General features: G+C 38.3%; 1 protein-coding gene across 1 annotated transcript in view; it reads left to right on the plus strand.

Annotated features, from left to right (window-relative positions):
• Nucleotides 1-21,355, plus strand: part of TLL2 (tolloid like 2) — a 141,275-nt gene that overhangs the window by 73,295 nt on the left and 46,625 nt on the right. The window contains exon 2 of the mRNA XM_075216543.1: nt 5,542-5,652. Coding sequence (XP_075072644.1) covers nt 5,542-5,652 — 111 coding nt within the window. The remainder of the gene's footprint in view (nt 1-5,541; nt 5,653-21,355) is intronic.

Genomic DNA, 21,355 nt, shown 5'->3' on the forward strand with positions numbered 1-21,355 from the left:
GCCCTAGCTATCATCCGGCGGCTATTAAGCGTCGGAAGCTCCACCCACCAGATCCCACAATCCTTTGATTCTCATCAAACACACCTCGGCAATTACACCCATGTTGTTCCTTAAGGTAACAGCAGGATCCTTAACCCTGTCTGTACCTTTCCCCGGTGGGCGGGTTCTGTTCTGATTATTTGACTGTGGTAAAAGCTTGCCACAATAATTTGTTAATGGGATTGCTTCTATTTACAATTGCAAATATTTTTCACTGGATAGTCATAGGCCAAAGAGTGTGCTAGTAACACTACAGGCATTGTTCCTGAGATACTTTGAAGGAATTGAAGTATAGTATCTGCTACGTTCAGGCCCATTGCACACAGGCATTCTACAACCCCTGAGTCTTCTAACTGAAAAATTGATAATGTTCAGAACGAATCAAATGCTCTAATAGTGACACTTAAGTTTGACTGGATAAAGTGCTGCTTTCACAGTTTGAAAGTTAAAAGCTGAAGTGCTTAGTAACTTATAAGACTTTTCGCCCTTTAAAAAAAATAAACCCATCTCCAGCGAAAATCCTCAACTTACACATCAAGGGGTTACTGCTGGTGGTAACTTCCCATGCAAAACATAGGGAAATCTATTTAACAAACGTTACAATCATCCTTCTGTTATCGTCATCTCAGGATGGTGACACCAGAACAAAATCAATGAAAAATGCTTTCTTGCGCAAATAAAGTATTATTTTTAATATTTAACTTTTTTTTTTTTTTTTTGAAGTGGAACTGAAAACCAAATCTTTATATGCAATTCCAGGCCTTATTATTTTCTTGATATGACCTTCCTTTTGGTACAGTAGATGTTTTATTTATCTAACCTATTTTTGATCCTTGGAACATTATCAAAATGAGTGGAGTGACAGGTTTTGGTTTTTTTTGTTTACTAAATACAGATAAGTAGTCATAGATCATTGAAGTTCAATGAGTAGTTGATTTTGGCAGTCGAAACTTTGGAAAAAAAAATGCAGTAGTGGCTAAAGTTCAGTTATTCCATTCAATTGCATGGTCATGAATGAACAAGTTGAAACTTAAGTTTTATGTGGGTTTTATTTTTTTTCAGATACTACAGCTGGAGTTATCCCAGATTGTATCAGCTGAAAAAACACATTTTGACTGCTCCAATGCTTTCCATTCCAAACAAAATTTTAGTATGGAAGGATTCCAGTAATTTGTATTTGCACCAATTCAAATAAATATTGGATTAAACATCGACAATGTTAAACAAATTGGTCACAGTTATCAAATCTCCATGACATCCCCTCCCACCCCCAAAAATCTATTTTGCTCACCTGTTGGAAGTTGGTAAAATAGCATTTAACAGTAAATAACTTACATTTCATGGGAAAAAAACAAAAGAGCATAGATCAAATTGTTTTTTGTTTTTTTTTTACAACTGTGCTTTTCTGTAAATATTTTAAATGTCCCTAATTGCTAGGGACATTCCTAGGCTTAAAAAGTATTAGTCCAAATGTTTGTCTTGTCCCTGTTATTCAGTGCTGACTAAGTGTGCAGTGTGATTTGTTATTCTCTATATTGGATGATAATTATATATATTTTTTTACCATCTATAAATTTTTGAACAGAATAAAGCACAAAACAGTACAGTACACTTCCTATATAAATAGTCCATACTTTCTTACTTTTGGCAAGTTGTATCCGAGAGAGGGGCATGTTTAGAGGGTGGGGGCGGGGTGCGACCAAACGTGGCATTTTGGCCCCGCCCCCATGACAAATATGGCGTTTTGTCGCGGGGACATGGCCAACATGATGCGATTCACCGCGAATCGCATCATTTTAGCCCCGCAATTGCAGGATGTGGGAGACTTCCCAGCTCTCCCGGGAGTCCGTGAGACCGACCCGAATTTCGGTTTTGGTAAGTATGAAATAGTCTTACAAATACAGAGGTGACATATATCTTAATGGGTAACCAAGGAATAAGCCTTCTCTGTTCAATACAAAAGTAAGAGTAGCAGACATTAAATGTCAAGTTACAAAAACCTATAACATTCTGAAGGGGTTAGAACCTGCTATACTGTGCCTATATCAGATTGAGTTTCAGAGAGTAGATTCTTTCTAATGCAGTAGTATTGATATCCTCAATATATTCTAAGTAACTGTTACTTTATAGTATATTGTTCCACTACACACTAACGTCTAACTGGGACAACACTTTAGGGGGTGCAACGGACACAAAAGGAAAGTTGGGGTAAGCAGGTAATACATGCACAGGTCTAATGGCCATCAGATCTCCTTTTAAGCCATACACTAACCTAAACTATATCCTCCCATTTATTTAAATTCAACCCAGGTAATAGGCTAATAAATTTGATATCCCTCGCTATATACAACAGTTTCTTCTGTATAGTAAAGCTTATTTTGTATATCCATCCAAAAATCTGAACGATGACTTCTGACTTCCAGTATTTTAGTATTAACACTTTTGCAGCATTAAATGTGAAATATATTTTTTTATTTAGGGGATCAGGGGACCTATGCAGCAGAACAAAATGATTTCTAGTATTATCTCTATGGAGTAAGGAGTTGCCTGCTTAACGATGTCAATAAGCTCAAATGAAGGGGCAGTACTACCATATGCATGCCATTGTATGAACAGCCCTTTCACGAATCTAAAACTGTTTAGAGCATTCATTTTTTATTAGTATGATGCCCTCACCATGGTGAGTGGGTGCCATGCGCACTTGCGACCGGTAAACTCAACAAAATGAGAGAATGATTTAATGGTTTGGTAATATTAATGAGAAAAGTGCATACTCTGGCAATGTTTTTAATGAGGTGACATGTCGGTGCAAGAGTGTGTGGAATGAAGCTTAGTGGAGGTTGACACTAAGGTAGTGGGTATGGGGCGTGATATTGTCAACTTTGAGCTAGACTAGAGGGGGAGTACTGAGATTGGTAGGAGGGAAGATGAGCTCCGTTTTTAGGTAGTATTGGGATATCTATGAGGAGAAGACAGAGAGGCAGTTGGACACATGATAAAAAATAAAGAGAGAGGTTAGGGCAAGAGAGATAGATTTGGGCATTGTCTGCATAGAGCTGGTAGTGGATACTAAAAAAGGATATTAGTTCACCATGAGAGAATGGAGGGAGCATGTGCCAGAAGTAGAGATGCTGAAAGAGAAAAGAGAGCACAATATCCTGAGGGCCAAGTGAGTGAAGGGTGTGGTTGAATGTATCGGAAGTAGCAGAGAGGGAGCATGGAGAAGTGATCCTTCAATTTAGCTGTTTAGCTGTCAACAGATCATTTTCCACTTTAGTGAGGGCAGACTCAGTGGATAGTAAAGGGCATACGCCTGATTGCGAGGGTTGAGGATAGAGTGAGAGTAGAAAAGTGTGTACCCAAGCCTCTTAAGTAGATTGGGAGCAAAAGGGAGGAGAGATATAGTGTGGTAGTTGGAGAGAAAGGTAGGGTCAAAAGACGGTTTCTTGAGGACGGGAGATATTAGGGCATGATTGAAGGGAAAGTACCAGTGGAGAGTTACAGGTTGAAGAGGTGCGCTTGAGGGGAGGGAACTGAGAAGTTGGGACGGAACAGGGACAGATTCAGGGGAAATAGGAGTGTAAGGGGAGTAGAGAGAAGTGCAACGATTTCACCCTGTGTAACAGAAGAGACAGAACTGAAGGTGTATAGGCGAGAAGGTGGGTGTTAGGTGTTGGATCTGGCAACAGGAGTTTGATGAATAGGGTAAAAGTAGAACAGCAGTGAGTGAAGCAGAAGAGGAAGGTGGTGGGGTTCAGAGAAGCAAGGTTGAATACGGCAAAGAAATGAGGGTTGGTAGACTGGGTAGAAATTGGGGGTTTAAAAGAAGTTTTTCATTGCTTGGTGAAAGAGTAGTAGTAGTGGAGCAAGATATTATCCATTGGTGCTCAGTGATATGGAAGCACTTTTGCAATTGGCAGGTCTGTTTAGATAACTGAACATAATGTAAGGTGTCTGGAGCTGCTGTGCGCAGGACTGAGGAGAATATAGTGTTTTTGAAAGAGACTGCTGCTTTAGGGCAGGTAGGGTAGCAGTAGGATAGAGGAGTGGTACAAACAAGACTAGGTAGAGGGTTGTATAAAGCTTATTCAGGTGTTACTACATGCTCAGGAATACGGGTGCAGGAGGCAAGATGAGACAGAGGGAAATGAGGTGGTTGTTGGAGAAAGATGAGTTTTAAAAGTTGTAGATGCAGTTAATGGGAGAGGACAAGGTTCAGGGAGTGAACATAGTGATGGCTGGCAGACGATGTCCACTTATAGAGATCAAAGAATTAAGTGAGAGGAGTTTAGACGTGTCAATATGGTTGCCGGTGGAGATATTGAGCTCTCAAAGAATGAATGCCAGGCTGCAATGTTGTCAAGGAATTCGGAGACTGGCAATAGACTGCTTCGTAAATGTTTAGCTAAGCGAAGAAACTGATTGTATGGACTTGAAAGAAAGGGAGGGCTACAAGGGAATGACTTTGAAAGCTGCCATATATAGTGCTGTGGGGAGTGTACTGTTATAGAAAGAGACAAGGGCAGAACAGGGTAGTAATAGGAGAGAGGAGTGGTACAAGGAAGAGGAGAGTAGGAAGGCTATTGCACCCTCTTGACGGCCACTTTGTTGTGGTGTGTTGGTGAGGGAGAGACCTCAAGATGAGAGAGTTGCAGAGGAAGCAGTGTTGAGGGGGCAAGTTTCTGCAAGGGCAAAAAGGCCGAAGGTATTAGAGCGGAATATGTAATGAACAGACATGAGTTTTGTTGCAGACAGATCTAGCATTTCAGAGTCTGCAGGAAAAGGAAAGGTGGAGATGTGAATTAGTTAGGTGCTAGAAGGAGCATTGTCAATGAATAGGGGCCAAGCGAATATGCTGGTGCTATATAAACAAATGTTGATTATAATAAAGGGTCAGAGGAGATGTTGCCAGCAGACAGGAGAAGGGGTGGGTGAGAAATAGGACCAGGTAAATCATGTCCATGAATGACATCCATATTGATGACATTTGTGGGTTTCATATTGTACCGTTTTGCTTTTGCATCGAATTCCTTTATAGTAATATGCTTTCAACAATATGTTAAAGAGATTCTACATGTAAATTCATGTTCTTGTGATGAAATGCTAAGACCCCCCCTATATTCACTGTGTACGTATTGGTACGGAGAGTGAGATCTGTATTGGGGAAATGATTCCTATAATTTTGTTGCAGTTAAGATGTTTAAGTTATGACCCAGTGCATATGAGTCTTAACATATACTGTCTTGAACTGTCTCTATCTCTAATATATAAATTGATTTACACATTATAGATTCTTGTTATTATATGTTAGTTGAAATTTTACATGGATTAAAAAGTCTTTAATTTACATATATTACTATGTTACGAAGCCAAGCATTTGGAGGAAAGCAGCATATGTTTCAGTTTAGTACAGTGTGATATTCTAGCTTTATTGCATTAGTGGAATGCTCTCCTAACATGTTACCAAGATAATTATCATTTCATTTGTCATGGTCTCCACAGCTGCTTTCTGGGGGGATATTGCGTTGGATGAAGATGACCTGAAATGGTTTCAAGTTAACAAATCTAACGACTTTGGAGAAGCAACAAATAGCCAAACTGAACTTATTGCAGGTCAGTGAATCTAAAAATCACTTTTAATTGTAAGTTGTTTTATTGACTTGCTGTACTAGCACTCCTCTTTGTTCAATGTAATAAAAGAGCTTTTTGAAACTCTACTCTCCAAAAATGTTTGACCCTATACATGAGACTTCTTATTTAAGTCAATTTGCATAATTGAGTGCTTGTTAATAGGTGCATTGATCTTGCCTCCCACCTGTAAATAACCACTGGTAAAGTGCAGAGATATCAGTTGTGTCATCCTATGGGAAGTGCATTTCTGTGATCTTGTGTGCTCACTTGAAATCCATATCTGTAATCTCTTTACACACATATGGGTATTGTGCTCATCTCTTTAGCCCACTTAGTGAGAGTAGTCTGTCTTCTTTGGGCTGAGCAGAAACCTGTGCAGCCTCTCTGGGTTAGGAATATTGACGAGATCTGTGGAGAGCGGTTATGATATCACTAATCCAACGTAAGGAGTAGTTTAATAGATGGGTATTCAAGTTATCTTTAAAGACAGGATATTGCTTTATATATGGTTTTCTTGTACCCTGTGTGTTTAAATGTCCAATAATTAACCCTTTCATAAGTAAACTGTTGTGAATATCCTTTATCCAAAGAGATAAGGAAGGGAATCTTGCCAAAGCTAAATTCAACAATATGTATTTAGATGTTTTATGATAATTTGTGTTTTACATGAATTTAATGTATGGTATAAGATTCTCTTGGACGAGCTCTTTGCCTCCAAAGTTACATTTGCACTGTCCTGGCATAGGGACTTATCTTCAGCCGCAGTCCAGGTATTTTAGCTCAAGATCTTTCAAGCTACCCATAGGTGCTCATTCAGTATATTGGTTGTAGAAACCCATTGTAAACTGTTATCCAGGTGGTATAGGTGCCCGTCTTCCTTGCATAAATTCCACCACACGATTTCTTCAACATATTTTGAGGTGTAATAGGGCACCTGGATCGTTATACCACATCTGGTGGGACTGCGTAGACATTCTTTCATTTTGGGGAGAAGTATTGCTGCTGTGAAAAAAAGATAGTTGAGTACGAGGTTCCCAACTAGCGGTTGATCTGGGCTTCTGGTTGATCACCCGTACAAGCTTCCCTATCTCAAAGTACAAAAGAACTTTGTGGAAGCATTTGAATAATCCAGCTAGAGCTGTTGTCCCAGTGCATTGGGACTCACAGTCTCCCTAGTCCATTACTGAATGGTTCTGCCAGATAGACTTTTACATGTCAATTGATAAAATCACTTTGTCAGCGACAGATAAATACTCGGATTTCATGTCTATGTGGGTGAGCTAGTTGGAGTTTAAAGAGTCTAGTGACTAAAAGGATGGGTTTTCCCCACTAAGCACCACTTATAAGGCCTAGTCTAAGACATGTGATACGATGGTCACCTTGGCCTTTTTCTGACACTCTCATTTAAGCTGCCTCCGTAACTCTCCTCACTCTTCGATTCTGGTTCCCCATGTCTTCGCATTGGGCTCTCCTTTCCCTCTTCCTCTCCAATATCCTCATCTTTTCCCCTTTTGTTTCCTTTGTATCTGTACAAAACAGAAATGTTCTGGTGTTTTATATCTGTTATCACTTTATTTCTGCATTTCAGCATTCATTGATTTATGTATTTTGCCAAGCGTCACTGACTCTGTACTACTTTTTCTTTTTTTTATGTAATTGCCCTTTTTGTTTTTTTGCTTTGTATGCATACTTTGGGGATTGCCTTTTGGCCTCCTTATGACATAAGAATATATACATAGAGAGAGAATGGTCATTTTATCACTTTATACACCCACTTTACAAACTCTTTCATACCTCTTGAACAATTGATAAACTTTAAAATAAACAAAAAATAAATCTGTGTTTTATTATGTTATGTGTTTGGTTAAGATGTCAAATTTCACATTGTGGAGATGTACACTTTTTGCATTATATTGTTTCAACAGCTGTCTCATATCTAAATAAGAGACTTGCATAATAAATGTTACGGCAGCTTTTTTAAAGACGGGGAAAGGATATTTACATATTGAATAACTTCTATTTAAATTTGTAAATTTGTTGTTCTGTGGGTGTTAAAAGAATGTGTTTTGATGGATTGCATCCAGCAATAGTAGGCATTCTGTCAGCCAGGAATGTGAACAGCTGCCAGTGTTCGCAAACATGCTCTCACACAATGCACAGATTTGAGAATGTTTGTATTTCAAGTAACAATTGCTAGCAAATTTCACCAACATAAAATATCTATAATCTATACACGGTCAAAGCAGCTATGTTCTAGGCTGAACCCAAATACAACCTATTCCTGAGGCACTTCTTAGGCTGCATTCTCATGAATATTGGAAGAAAAGTCCTACCTGTGACAAAAGCGAAAGAAAGCTTTCCCATGAAAAGTGGTTTTTATATTGCAGACACCTGCTACTTTCTTTGGGCTTTTTTTGTTTGTTTGTTTTATTATACTGCAAACCGAAGAAATACATGTGTGTGTTTTTTTCTTTTGCTTTTTTTTTTTAATTGCAACAATTATCTGGAAGAAATGGTGCATTATTTGAAAAGCCGCAAGGGTGGCACTATTTTGGACCATTGCTCTATGTATGTAGGAGTGTGTGTGTGTATATAATATATATTTATGTCTCTCTGTCTCTCTGTCTCTGTTCACTGACCCCGGTGGTTTGGTTTTGTATCCCTATTTTTATCTAAAATCCCTATTTTTTTTCTTCTTCTAAAATCACATAATTTGTCTCTTATTTTGTTCCTACAGTATTATTAACCTCAATAACATTAATTTCCAGTAATTTCCAGTACATTTTTGTCAAGTGACAAGAACAGTGCTATCTCCTTCTTTTTTCTGTATGAGCAATGGCACTGAGCAATGTCACTGGAGAATGGAAAGTGACAAGAACACTGCTACCCCTGTTTCTGTGTGAGCAATGGCACTGGATCTCCTGAGGAAGGAGGTACTTATGGAATCTAAAACCTGTGCGATCCGACAACGCAACGATGATGTTTTGTCTTGATTCAGGTCCGATGATGCGTGAAAGTACTGAGCCGGCTCGTGAGCCTACTCTGATCCCCTAAGATACGCGAGGCTCGGTTTTCAGAAAACAGAGCCCGAGCATTTCTAAATAAATAAATATATATATATAAAAAGCACAAATGGATATCAATGGCGCTACTAACCACAACGTAAGCGCTAAGATATATACCTCAAATGATGTATATATATATAAACAATCCAAGACACAAAAAACTATCCTCTGTCAAAACTCCGCCTCCACCTCTTCCAAAACTCCACCAGTCAGCAAATCAATGTGGAAATAACAAACATAGTGTAACACCATACAAATTTCATCTGCTGGGGATGGTTAACCACTAGATACCAAGGCTCTATGTAGTGCAAGTAATCAAGTAACAGGACACCCTTATGAGTGCATCAGATGAATAAATTATGCGTACCAGATAACATCCAGAAGACCTCATGTAACCATAAAGATGTTAATTGAGGGTTTACTCATATGTAAAATAAGATCGCTTCACAGTCCCAACCTCACTCAGTGGCGGTAGTGAATCAGGTTGAAAAAGGAAAAAAAAGATGTAATATGCATACCAAATTTATTAAAAAGTATTAAAAGCACTCACATCAAGTATCGGAGATAACGCTGGAAAACAACCATACAGCTCAACGCGTTTCGTCTTGGCACAAACAAGACTTCATCAGGAGCAAGAATATAGACATTACAAATATTGTGGCTATTTATAGTAAAGCCGCGCCATATGGCACATGCGCGGAGGTCGCCACCCAATGTGCATGCGCGAGAAGGACAGAACAAACTTTATCGCTTGTTAACAATAATGACAATATGAGGTTAAGTATGTATATACCCAAAAGTGACCATCAGGAATTTTTGTGTCACAAGACACTATATAGACAATTCGGATCCGATTATCCCACAGTTATTATTATGAGTGAAAAACACAATATAAATGGATCCAATCCTGACAGAGGATACTCCAGCTTCTTCTCAACATCTACTACTGTTTACCTTACGGTACGCATATTATTATCTTTGGCGATTTTGTTTATACGATATTACACTATGAGGCACCCTGCTTGTTCTCTATTGCTATATATATATATATATATATATATATATATATATATATATATATATATATATATATATATATATATATTCTATAGTATGTATATGTATTTAATATTATTTTTTAATGTCTGTTTCTCTTTGCACCGTGCTGATCATGGGCTGGCTTTGTTGCTATGAATTTTCCATGCTCTGTAATAAAATGTCTGCCTCCATTTGCTAAAATCTTTGGCAGAATATTATTCATAAAACCTACCTCAGGGGATTGCTGATGCTTTTGTCTTGACAAACATAACCTGCAAATATAAGATAAAAGCTGCGCTCTGATACTGTTATTATTACTCATTTGTAAGTCCCATATAAATAAAGTTGATTACAAAGTCAGTATACATTTAAATTGACAGTACCTCTTCTTGGAAACAAATTAATATTCTGGACGGAATTTGGCAAAATCCCTCTGAAACCTAATCTAGTGAATGACAGATTCAAGGGAATTTTTATGGCCATTTAATGAAGTTGCTGATCTCTCCTGAGAGCTGGCGAGAATCTGTCACAATTTAACTCTTAAGGGCTAAAAGACAAGTTTTAAACTTTTTTTTTTTTTTCTTGTTCATATACTCGAAAATGTAGCGTGAGTTGCTTCTTGGTGTCTATTTTGTGTTTGCATATTATTGACAACTAGTAAGTTACTTGCACAATGGCAGAAAAAAGCACTTTTCCACAAACCAGGGAAAAAAGCAAATAACTCCCATTTTTATGTATACATATTGGGACAAACTGTGTATGTTTGTTTAGATTTTTCAGCAAGTCAGTCTGAAACTCACCTTTCATCCAGGCTATAGAAACAAGTGACATAACTCCTTAAATGGCTCACACACTGAACATGCTGCTGGCACCATTGAGCATTGATTGAGAGCCGTCCTTCTAAGGGTCAACATAAAATATCTATCTAATATATTAGATTTGTTTAAAAAAATGAATGAGAAAATAGAAAAGATAGACAAGATCATATGTTAAAAAGTAAATAAGGTTATATAAATTTAAAGAAAATAAAAATATATGTCAAAGATATTGTTGTGCTTAATGTTTTGACATAGCCTATGTTGTGGTCAACGGGAAGGGGCTTATTTGCTTGTTTCTGGAAAAAGTGGTACTGGATAATTTGTGGGGAACCAAAGGAAATAGCCTGGGGGTGGTTGTGGAAGCGTCCTCAGTCAACCTGGTTTGGATTGTCACCAGTACTGAGCGTTGGGTGGCCTTGGACTTTAGATAATTGAGCATGATATACGTGGTCTCGAGGAGGTTATTTGATGCTCCCCTCTGCTTAGGATTTTAGTGCTAGAATTTAAAGAACAAGATGTGTCCATATTCTTCCTACAGCTTGGTGTTGGTCCTATTATTGTATGAGTGATTAATGGATAATTAATGGATAATAGCAGGACAGGTGATGTGTTATTCAATATTAATATTTTTTTTTAAATCTGTTGTCTCTTCTCTCTTTTTTACCTCCTCCCTTGGTGAACCCATAGGCTTCTTTAATGTCCAGTGCTACCTCTACACCAACTAACTCAAATATACTTCTCCTACCCGACCTCTTCTCTGCCTTCCTGTCTATCTGCCATCTTTTCATGAATGTCCCAGTGATTTCTGAAATTCAGTATGTCCAAAGAGGTACTCCTAACCCCCCCCCCTTTTTCTCCAGGATTCCCACTGCTAACTTCTCCTTTCCTCCTCAGTTAAGAACACTCCCCCATCTTTTGGTCCTCTAGTCAGTTGCCTTGGTTTCATCCTTGCATTTCTCCTTCACCTCCCACTTACAGTTCCTTTCCCAATCCTGCCATTTTCCCTTTCGTAAGACCACCAAGATCAGACCATTCCTCACATCAGCACAACCAAAACATCATTCACTCTCTCATGATTTCTTCCTCGATTACTGCAACCATCTCCTCTCTGGCCTACTTTTCACCCACCTCTCCCCATTCAATCCATCTCCACACCACAGCCTTCAAGACATCTCCCATGCTACTGATTGATTGAACTCTCTTCCATACCCTACCAAACTATCCACAAGTCCCAAAGGGTTTAAGCACTCCCTAATAACTATCTTTTCAACCCTACTAGCCCTCCTCCTAACACAATCCCCTAGTGCTCCCTCTCTTTTGTGGCTGTCCCCAGCCCCTTAGATTGTGCATCCTCATGGGTAGGATCCTTTTATCCTCTTATTTTCCTGCTTGCACATATCCTATCCATCTGCTCTCCCCATCATTTGCCTTGTCTCCCCTTGCTTCCTCTCATGCTCTGTATGATGTTCTTATGACCCTGCACACAGGCTTGTCTCACGCTGGTCTTCTGCCAGTTTCTGTACCCTTTTTATACAATTCTCTTCTTTTTTTTTTCTGAGCACCATGGAAGATCTTAAAATTTTCTACAGATAATGTTTTATTTGTTGTTCTATCCCCTTTATACAATTACATGGACCTTTGTGGTATAATATAAATAAATTAAAATATATGAATTGTTTACTTTTTTCTGTCATCCAATTTTCTGTTTCTTGCCTAAGCCATAAGTAGAAGGTAGCCATAATTAACCCATTTTGTGGGTTGTATCAATCCAAATGATCAAACGCATAACATTACAATGATGGGAAATGACCAGATTTTCCATTTATACAGAGTATTTATTAACCCCCGCCACCCCAAACAAAATAAATAACTTTCCGCCAGCAATATTCCCCTAGATGTATACGGTTAACTGATAATGAGCCCCTATAGCTGGTAAGTTTAATTTCCTTTGGATCTGGAAGTGTAATTACTGAGTACTGTCACAATACCTGTTTTGTTAGTGTCACCTGAAGCCAACTCGCATATGCGCACAACTTTGTGACCTCCTCCAAGTTGTAGTTCTTAGAAAATGCTTAGATATATGCATTTAATAAAAGAAAAAAAGAGGTTCTTTAATATAGGTGCACTATCAACTCTATTTACCATATATTTTGGATCAAAGGAGAAATAAATAAAACTTTTATTAAGTCTATAAAATTAGCAAAATATGAGATGCATTAAACAAAAAGTGCAAGTGGTCAAACATAAGTGAATTTAAAACTGCTGTCTGCACCCTATATCTTTCTTTGTAATAAATGAGGCTGTAATTTGGTATATTCCATATCATAAGCTCCTACTCCATAAAATTCCAATAGTCTTACTGTATAAATGGATAGCGTTATTTAAATCCTATTGTGTCAATATCCATTCATATATAATATGCTCCTCAGCTTAAAGCTTGGATATAGACCCTTTATGGGGTATAATATAATTCCCCCCAGCTGTAAATTCAGGATTGATTAGCACTGCTATCGGTGGTAGGCTACGGGAGGGGATTTGCTATCTACCTAGCCATAGCTCCCAGCTATCTGTGGTTTTAGTGGAACAGAGGAATATTCACAGCTACCAAATTATATTGAGATCGAGTGCAGATCGCTGTCTGCACTCGATCTCAATACAATTTATTTATATTTATATATTTTTTATTATATATTTATATACAATTTATATACTTAATAAAAGTTTATTTTTATTTATTTCTCCTTTGATCCAAAATATATGGTAAATATAGAGTTGATAGTGCACCTATATTAAAGCCTCTTTTTTCCTTTTATTATATTGACTAAGTTTAAGGTAGCACCCCCAATATACTATATCAAAATGAAAGAACATATATGTTATACAATTTAATTCAGGGGTATTCAACCCTTAGCAATTGGTGCTCTTTCCTTTAGATATATGCAATTGTAAGTAATACAGTTATGGCTACTGCTATATTATTACTGACTATTTAAAGAAAATTAACTTCTTTAAGTTTTATATCATTACTTGAAACTGTTCCTTATACAGAGTAGGCAAGACTGCAAATGTCTTTTTATTTCCGTGATTATTCAGTGTTAAGTAGTGAATGGTTATGAGCAAGCAGGATTTATATTAGAACAGGAATGTTGTCCTAATTAGAGTTTTCCTTTCCTTTTTAGCAGTGTATAGTTGTGGTTTGATCTGAATCTGACCTCAAGAATAAACGCATATTTGGTATTTTTGTTGCTATTATGAGTCTTCAATGTCCTTTTTTTTTTCTGTGCATCTTGTTTGTGAAGTACTGCAGTGTGATATGCCCTTCGAACTGTGAAGTTTCAGCACTTTGGCCTTTGTGGAGAGTATAGAAAATCTTTCTGTTTAGAGTTTTGTGTTCTGGAGCGGTTTTCTTCCTTCCTCTCTAGACCCCCTCCAGATTGTAATGTTTTGGGATCCTAAAGGCTTTGTTTGTTTCTCCACTGGGGGTATCTGCACCTTTGTATCCTTTTTATGTTGAAACTGAAGGGACGCTCTTGTGATTAAGCCAGCGAAAGAGATAGAGGTTTCAATTCTCAGCACATCTCACCATTGTTGGGGAAAGCCAAATGAAATCTGTAAGGGAAACTACTGTAGAGAACTAATGGTGAAGTGTGACCTGATATGTTTTGTGTTGTTAAAAAAAGGAAATTGAATTTCATATTTGGTTATAGACTTTTAACATTCATGTAACTGATATAACAACAGGTCTAGCACATGTTGATCCAGCCTTGAGTGAGGCACCAGTGTAGAAAAAACTAAAAAGGGCGGCCTTTCAACCAAAGGGATAATACTTAAAGGATACATATATAATTGGTGTTATTCCAAAGTAATATTTTAGACTAATATAAATAACTTTAACCTCACCTAGGAACCTAGTTTGGTATGATGGCTCCCACATCCACTATAGTTTCTTCATTGTAAGTGGAGCCACAGTTTTCAGTAACTCTATGTGAAAAGGTTGGGAGTATCTGTCCATATTCGGTAACCCTTGCAAATCATCTGGGACCTCTGAGGCACAAATGGACATGCCACATATGACATGTATAGTCACTGTGCTTTCTATGCATCGTTGTTCACCTGCATCCCTGGTCAATGTGAGCTGCGAGGGTCATGGAACCTACAGGGTGTTTTCAGAGCACTCCATGGGTTTACCTCAACCATGTGATGTTCTGAGACCCCTTCAATTAGAGTTCATAAAGGAAGCGGGATGTAAATGGATAGAAATGAGCAATAAGCATTCCAGCTATGTAAAACACTATGCTCTGCCTAAGGGCGGAAGGGGGTCTAAGTACCAGCTCATAAAAAGAGGGGGGCGGTTTCCCCATACTTCCCAATCGTCAAGATTTAAGCAGCACCGCCCCAATTCTGGCTGCCGGACATATTATGTCACTCATTCAGTGTTTTAGTAATGTTCATGTGGTGCCCCCACACAGAGTGACTGCCACTGACATGTAGGGGAAGAATCTTACAGCTTCTACCTGTGAAGTTGTCAGCTACTGCTGCTCAATGTCAGTGATGGGCTGGGGTCTGGCCTAGGGATATGATGATACTGCTCAGTGTTCCACTCCCAGACTGAAAGGAGCATCAGATGTTGCCTTCTGCCTGTTAAGCTAAGCAGCAGCAGGTGGTGGGGAAATGACTTCCAGTAAGATTGGGAAGCCGCCTAAGGTGTCACCGGAGCTTTCGCTGGCCCTGACCACAACACTCTGCACATCTAACCATGTCCAGGAATAGAGGAATAGGAACAGGACAAAAATCAACTTGGCACATATTTGAAATCCCAGCATTTGGAGGGACTAGAAAAATATAATTTTTTTTGTCTCCCTGTTGCACATAATGGGGTTCACGCAGATTGGAATACAAGTAGCTGTTTTGAAAATATGTTGCGTTTTTTAATCAGAAAACAGGCACACACAACAGTGATTGATGCAAAGTTGTTCATATCTCAGATATATCTACTCTTACGGCAGAGTTGGCTGAACTGGGCATGAATGGCCGTTCCAACATTCTACCAAGTAGAACAAGGGCGTGTTGCTGCTATTGTGAGCAGATGCAGACTTTGCAAACAGTCGTAAATGCGTCTGACACAGGCGTTTCATTTGCATCTGCTTGACCCTGGTGTAATACTATTGATGATGATACCAAAGCTGACACTCGCACACATAATTGTGAATTCACCCAGCGGTAGCATGATTGTGGAACTAGTTACACAACGGATAGCAGTGTTTTAATCACCAATTTAAACTGATTGACAAGGGAACCCTGGCAATTTTTTGCTGGGGAGCAAGACTCGATTCAACAGCCTACTAGGAACATTTTAAAGGAATAAAACTGCAGATGGCCCACTGACCCAGCCCAAGGTAATCCTCTATGGGACAGGGCCAGGGGCAGATGCCCCCCTACCCCTGCTATTTGACCACTTTGATCTGGGCAGAAGTTCCAAGCTTGTAGCACATTAGGATCGAGGTATGTGAAAGTATTTTCTTTCAATTTACAACAATGAATGAGTGAATGTGAAGCTCCTGACTAAAGTAATAAAACTCATTGAAATTATATTCACATTGTATGTGTACATTTTAAAGTTTTTGTAAACTGGTATACAGGTCATGCAAAGCTGTTCTTATTGTTTTAACTCTGCCTACTGCTGCTCAATACGCACATCAATTTGTGACTTATACCTGGCATTTCTTGGCCATGCACTTGCCCTTTGGACCTCCCCTCAGGCATTTCTTGGAGGGGAGATCCAAATGTAGTCAAGTATGAATGACATTACTTACCACCTTAGGCAAGAGCAGGTTTTCAATGAATAAAGTTAAATTCTCCACCATCTATTCATCTATTTCTTTTTTTTGTTTTATTGTAGTTGTTGTTTTTGTTTTTTATTAAACTTTCTCTACCCTGTAAATAATATTTATACTACAAAAAATTAAACTGTTAAAAAAATAAATAAATAAAAATGTAGTTTCTTTTGTAAGATATTCACTTTACTATTTGCATGAATAATAAGCAGATTTCTTACCAACATATTTTGTGATCTGCGGGTTAATTTACTAAACTGCGGGTTTGAAAAAAATGGAAATAGCAACCAATCAGAATCTAGCTGTCATTTTGGGAATGTACTAAATAAATGCTAACTAGAATCTGATTGCTATAGACAACATCTCCACTTTTTCAAACCCGCAGTTTAGTAAATATACCCACTGGCTTGTACTGCTTGTATGCAGCAACCCTCAGAAATCAAGTCATTAAATTGGTTGTATCGCTATTCTGAATATGCATATATTAATAGGGTTGTTTTCTACCTCTTAATACAAATGTGAATTGCTTTCTGATGATTTGTTCGAAAGCTATCAAACTATTTTTTTTTCTTTTTTTTGTAACTTGCAGGTATCACAATTTGCACTGCTCTATATGAAGAGCTTGAGCAGTTGACCAGATGTTTACTCTGTTATATATAGCAATTGCAATAAGGACACCTGCAAGCTAAGGAAGGGGCAATGTACTGTTTAATTATTCTGAGGAGGAGCAAAGCAGTAAATTTGATTAAAAAAAATGATGCATTGTACTTATTCATTTGTTCTGAGACCTATGTGAAACTGGATGTTAAAAATACATAATTTAACTGCTAGGTATGTATTATTATAATGTATTAAAACTTTATAAAATTATTACAACTGTGCTCTATTCAGGCTTGGGATTGTGGATTTGCTACATTTAGCTCAGGACTGTGGTGATAGAATTGCACAGGCTAACCCTTAACTGTTGGGTGCAATTGGCTTTTATTGCATAATTGTATTTACCAGTGGTCCACTTATGTCTGAAGGGTTCCGGAAATGTTCTTCTCACTCTGGCCTATGCGGACATTCTTCATGAAGCCAGAGTTTTGCAGGGTTGCTAACCATTTGTAAAGTCATCAATAAAATTATACTCCAGATTAGTGACAGCCAACAAAATATGACTCTGAGATTATATTAAATGGTTTATAATCTTACTCAATCTCATGGATATTTGTGTTACACCTCTGTGTCTATTAGTTTTGTGGTGACGGGAGGGCATGTGACCTTTAATGCCACTATTTTTTTGGATATGGGTATTTAACCTCTTTCTTTTCAATACCTTGGTTTACTGATGAGTGCTGACTCTGGCATATTATTGATCAACACACACTGCCAAGGAGAGAATTTGCAGATTGCTGTAGAATATTATTTGTCTTTATTTTAGATGTATCTATAATTGGGGAAAAAGATGTGTTTTTTTGGGGGCTAACATTCTGAAATGGAAGCAGATGTGGGAAGTAAGTGTTATCTGCTTCTGTTTGAAATCTGGGAGAAGCTTTCACTAGGTGGCCACTGCTACATCCCCAGCTGTGGGCTTCATGGCAGCTGCATCCATGGGTGCTTTGGTATTTCTGCATTTATTTGTAGGCAGTACATAGTTGTACTAACACCTTCTGTCCCCTACTATTCTGATTTTGATAATACAGTCAAAACAATGATCAGGCATCAAATCCAAGCTTCAATGGAGCAGCCTGCTTGGCATTGGCATTGCCAACATTTCGTTTTTCCCGCTGGGGAGATTCTGGAGGAGAGGTCATCTGGTAAGTTTGGTAGGGGGTCGTGGTGATTCACAACATTGGGTGATGGTGCTTAACAGTGTGAATCATATCATTAAGCCTTGCCTCTGCATGAGATCGAAACACAGGAGCCCCCCAAACATTTCGGGAGAGTAGGCAAGTATGCTGTACCTAAGTTTTACTTAATATATATTGAAATGGTAAAGAAATATATATATTTTAGATCTGAAGATACATACATCCCAAATATTTAAACACATGAACATTTTACCTTTTGTTATTAAAATAGTGCTGCTAACACCTCAACTCACTTTAAAAATCATCTCGTAGGTGGTTGTGGTTATAAATTTAGGAAGTATATATAAACTATGGGGAGCCAATGGATGCATTTATTGATACAGATTTAGCCATCAGAACTGAAAAGAAGGATAATTTGAAATGAAAAATGAACAGTTAGGTGATGTAAACAAAAATATCTTAATTTATCCAAGCAATATGGTAAGAAAACTTATGCAGATCTTTCATAGGGCTGTATCTGCTTGTTAGCTACGGCTTTAATGATGTTGGAGCTTGATAAAGGGACTTTGGTGTCTGTAGCGCTCAGAAACTTTGTCCAGCAAAACCAGTGCATTGCCAACCGTAATTGAAAACAGAGGCTCAGGCCCATGTTAATCAAGGTCAAAGCCATCACCATGTGGTATTGAAAGAGTATTTCTTTTAAACACATTTAAATGTGACTGAAATACATGGTCAGGTAGGTAAATCTGCCTACAAATAAATGCTTTTACATTTTCCATTAATAAAAAAAAGAAAGAAAGGGAAAAAAAAGCAAAACATTTAACCCCTGTAAAGTATGTGTTAGTAGCTGTCTGTCAGCCAAAGAGTTTAAGCTGGTCCCTGGGAAAGAATGTAATTGCAGGCCTGAAAAGAGCTTTTCTGCTTGTTAAGACAATAGCACAAAGGTCAGGCTTGCAATGTGCACTACAGGGTAATTTGCAATTCAATCTCCCAGTTAATTTTATGTCACAATTTAATACATGCAAAACATTTTTAATTGACTGTAATTCATACTACAAATTAGTTAAATCTGCTTGGATAAAAAAAAGCTACAAAAATATGGGTAATCCATGAAATAATTTGCATTTTTAACACAATTATAATGCATGTTGTAGCATGCTTATATTATCCATTAGTGTGTGTTTTGTTTTCAGAAAGTATTTAAAGTTTACTTGCCTCCTGATGAAAAACTATATGAACTATCCAGTTTACAATGAATCTTAATGAACACACTTTCTTTCAGTGGAGTTCTTTGGATTTCTGCCAGGATGATGTCATTCTTTATGCATGTCACCTTGATGTCAGAGGTCCAACTACAATAAAGATAAGGGCACCTTGCTTTAGAAATTAAGTTTACAGCATTCTTTCTGGAATAAATCTAAGACAGCGATGCTGATAAAATGCATGTATTGGTCTAAATTAAGATTCACAGATTCCGGTGACCTCAAGATGGCATTCTGGTTCAGTAACAGTGCAAGACAGTAGAGGGTCCCATAATACAATTTATAAACTGCCCCTTCCAAAGTGCTTAGGCCTATCACGTTGTGTATGTAAGCATAATATATAATAAAATCAAAAAGAGAGCAAAAAATGGTAACACACCCTACGCTCTTAGAGGGGGCCGGGGGAAGGGGGGGGGGGGGATTCAAATGGCACCGTTACTGTCGAAACTAACATGGCTTGTGGCCTATTGCCATTCATACAGTAATTTTAAGCCAGATTAATGCTTGCGGTTCCAAAAATCAGTGTTAAAAATTACTGTACTAACAGTAATAATGCACACTATTACCGTAGTAATTTTAAGTGCGCAGGCCGTGTTATTTTGGAGAGTAACACGGCCAATTGAATCCCCCCCCCCTTATACTATGCAAAATGAGCTCCATACCATGCAGCTGCACTAATCCTTACAATTGGTTTTTAAAAATTCCCAAAAGTAGTAATACTAAATAATATACTTTTGATCATCTTACCATTAATAAGTTAGTAACAAGTGCATCATTAGCAGAAACATGCACAAATCTAGTAGTATTGCCCAGCAGTGTGGCCTTTCCATGTAATATGCTTTGAAATGCCATCTGTAATATGCCTTTTGGTAGTAGTATGCAGGGCCGGTGCTAGCCTCCATGGCGCCCTAGGCATTTTTACAAAATTGGCGCCCTCCTCCCCCCTCACCCCGTCTTTCCTTACCTCACCACCGCCGCCTCTCTGCTCTGTCTCCTCCCCTCCACTCACTGACACTAGTGAGTGGAGGGGAGGAGACGGAGCAGAGAGGCGGCGGTGGTGAGCAATAGCCTCTTCCCCTCTCCCCCGTGCATCTGAATGCTGTGCGGCGGCCGTGACAGGTATGGCCCGGCGCCCTAGGCAAGTGCCTAACCTTGCCTAATGGGAGCGCCGGGCCTGGTAGTATGTCATTATTGTGTTTGTGTCTGTTACTGCAATAAACATTACACTAATAGAACTGCTCAGCAATACTTTAGATACATTAAAATACTTAATGGCTGATATCCCTTACCTCACTTAACCGCTTTATACTCGTTTAACTACTTTGAAAGATTGACACAAGACATCAATTAAAAGGCGTTTATTTGCAAATATGGTGGTGAAGAAAAGAGCTGAGTACAACATCCGCCAAGCAACCAGGATGTCCCTGCATCAACCAAGGGACATCCGCAAATGGAGGGACAACCATAACAATCCGGGCGCACATATCTACCTTGCTGGGACCATCTCTCTTGGGGTTTACAGGACCCGCAAGCCTTCTGGGATAAAAGGTACGCAAACCACAAGCTGACCCATAGGGGCGGTGTGACTGGATCACTGATAAATAACTTCTGGTATAAATTTATTTAAAGGAAATAGTGCAGGGCTCTTATTTACATAATTGCCAATGCACTTACTTTTGATATTGTGTATGTTTTGATACAGGAAATCGTTATTTCTGAGACCAGGGTAGAAATTTTTTTTTTTTTGGGGTTTTAACCTTTCTAGAGGAAATGTCTTATTTCTGATGTATATATCTGATACAATAAGTCTTTGTTTTGAAAGCCTTTTGTATATCTTGATGTAAGGAAATGCTTTGTTTGGGGTCTTACCTGTCT

This window comes from Mixophyes fleayi, chromosome 6 (assembly GCF_038048845.1).
Source record: "Mixophyes fleayi isolate aMixFle1 chromosome 6, aMixFle1.hap1, whole genome shotgun sequence".
Taxonomy (NCBI): Eukaryota; Metazoa; Chordata; class Amphibia; order Anura; family Limnodynastidae; genus Mixophyes; species Mixophyes fleayi.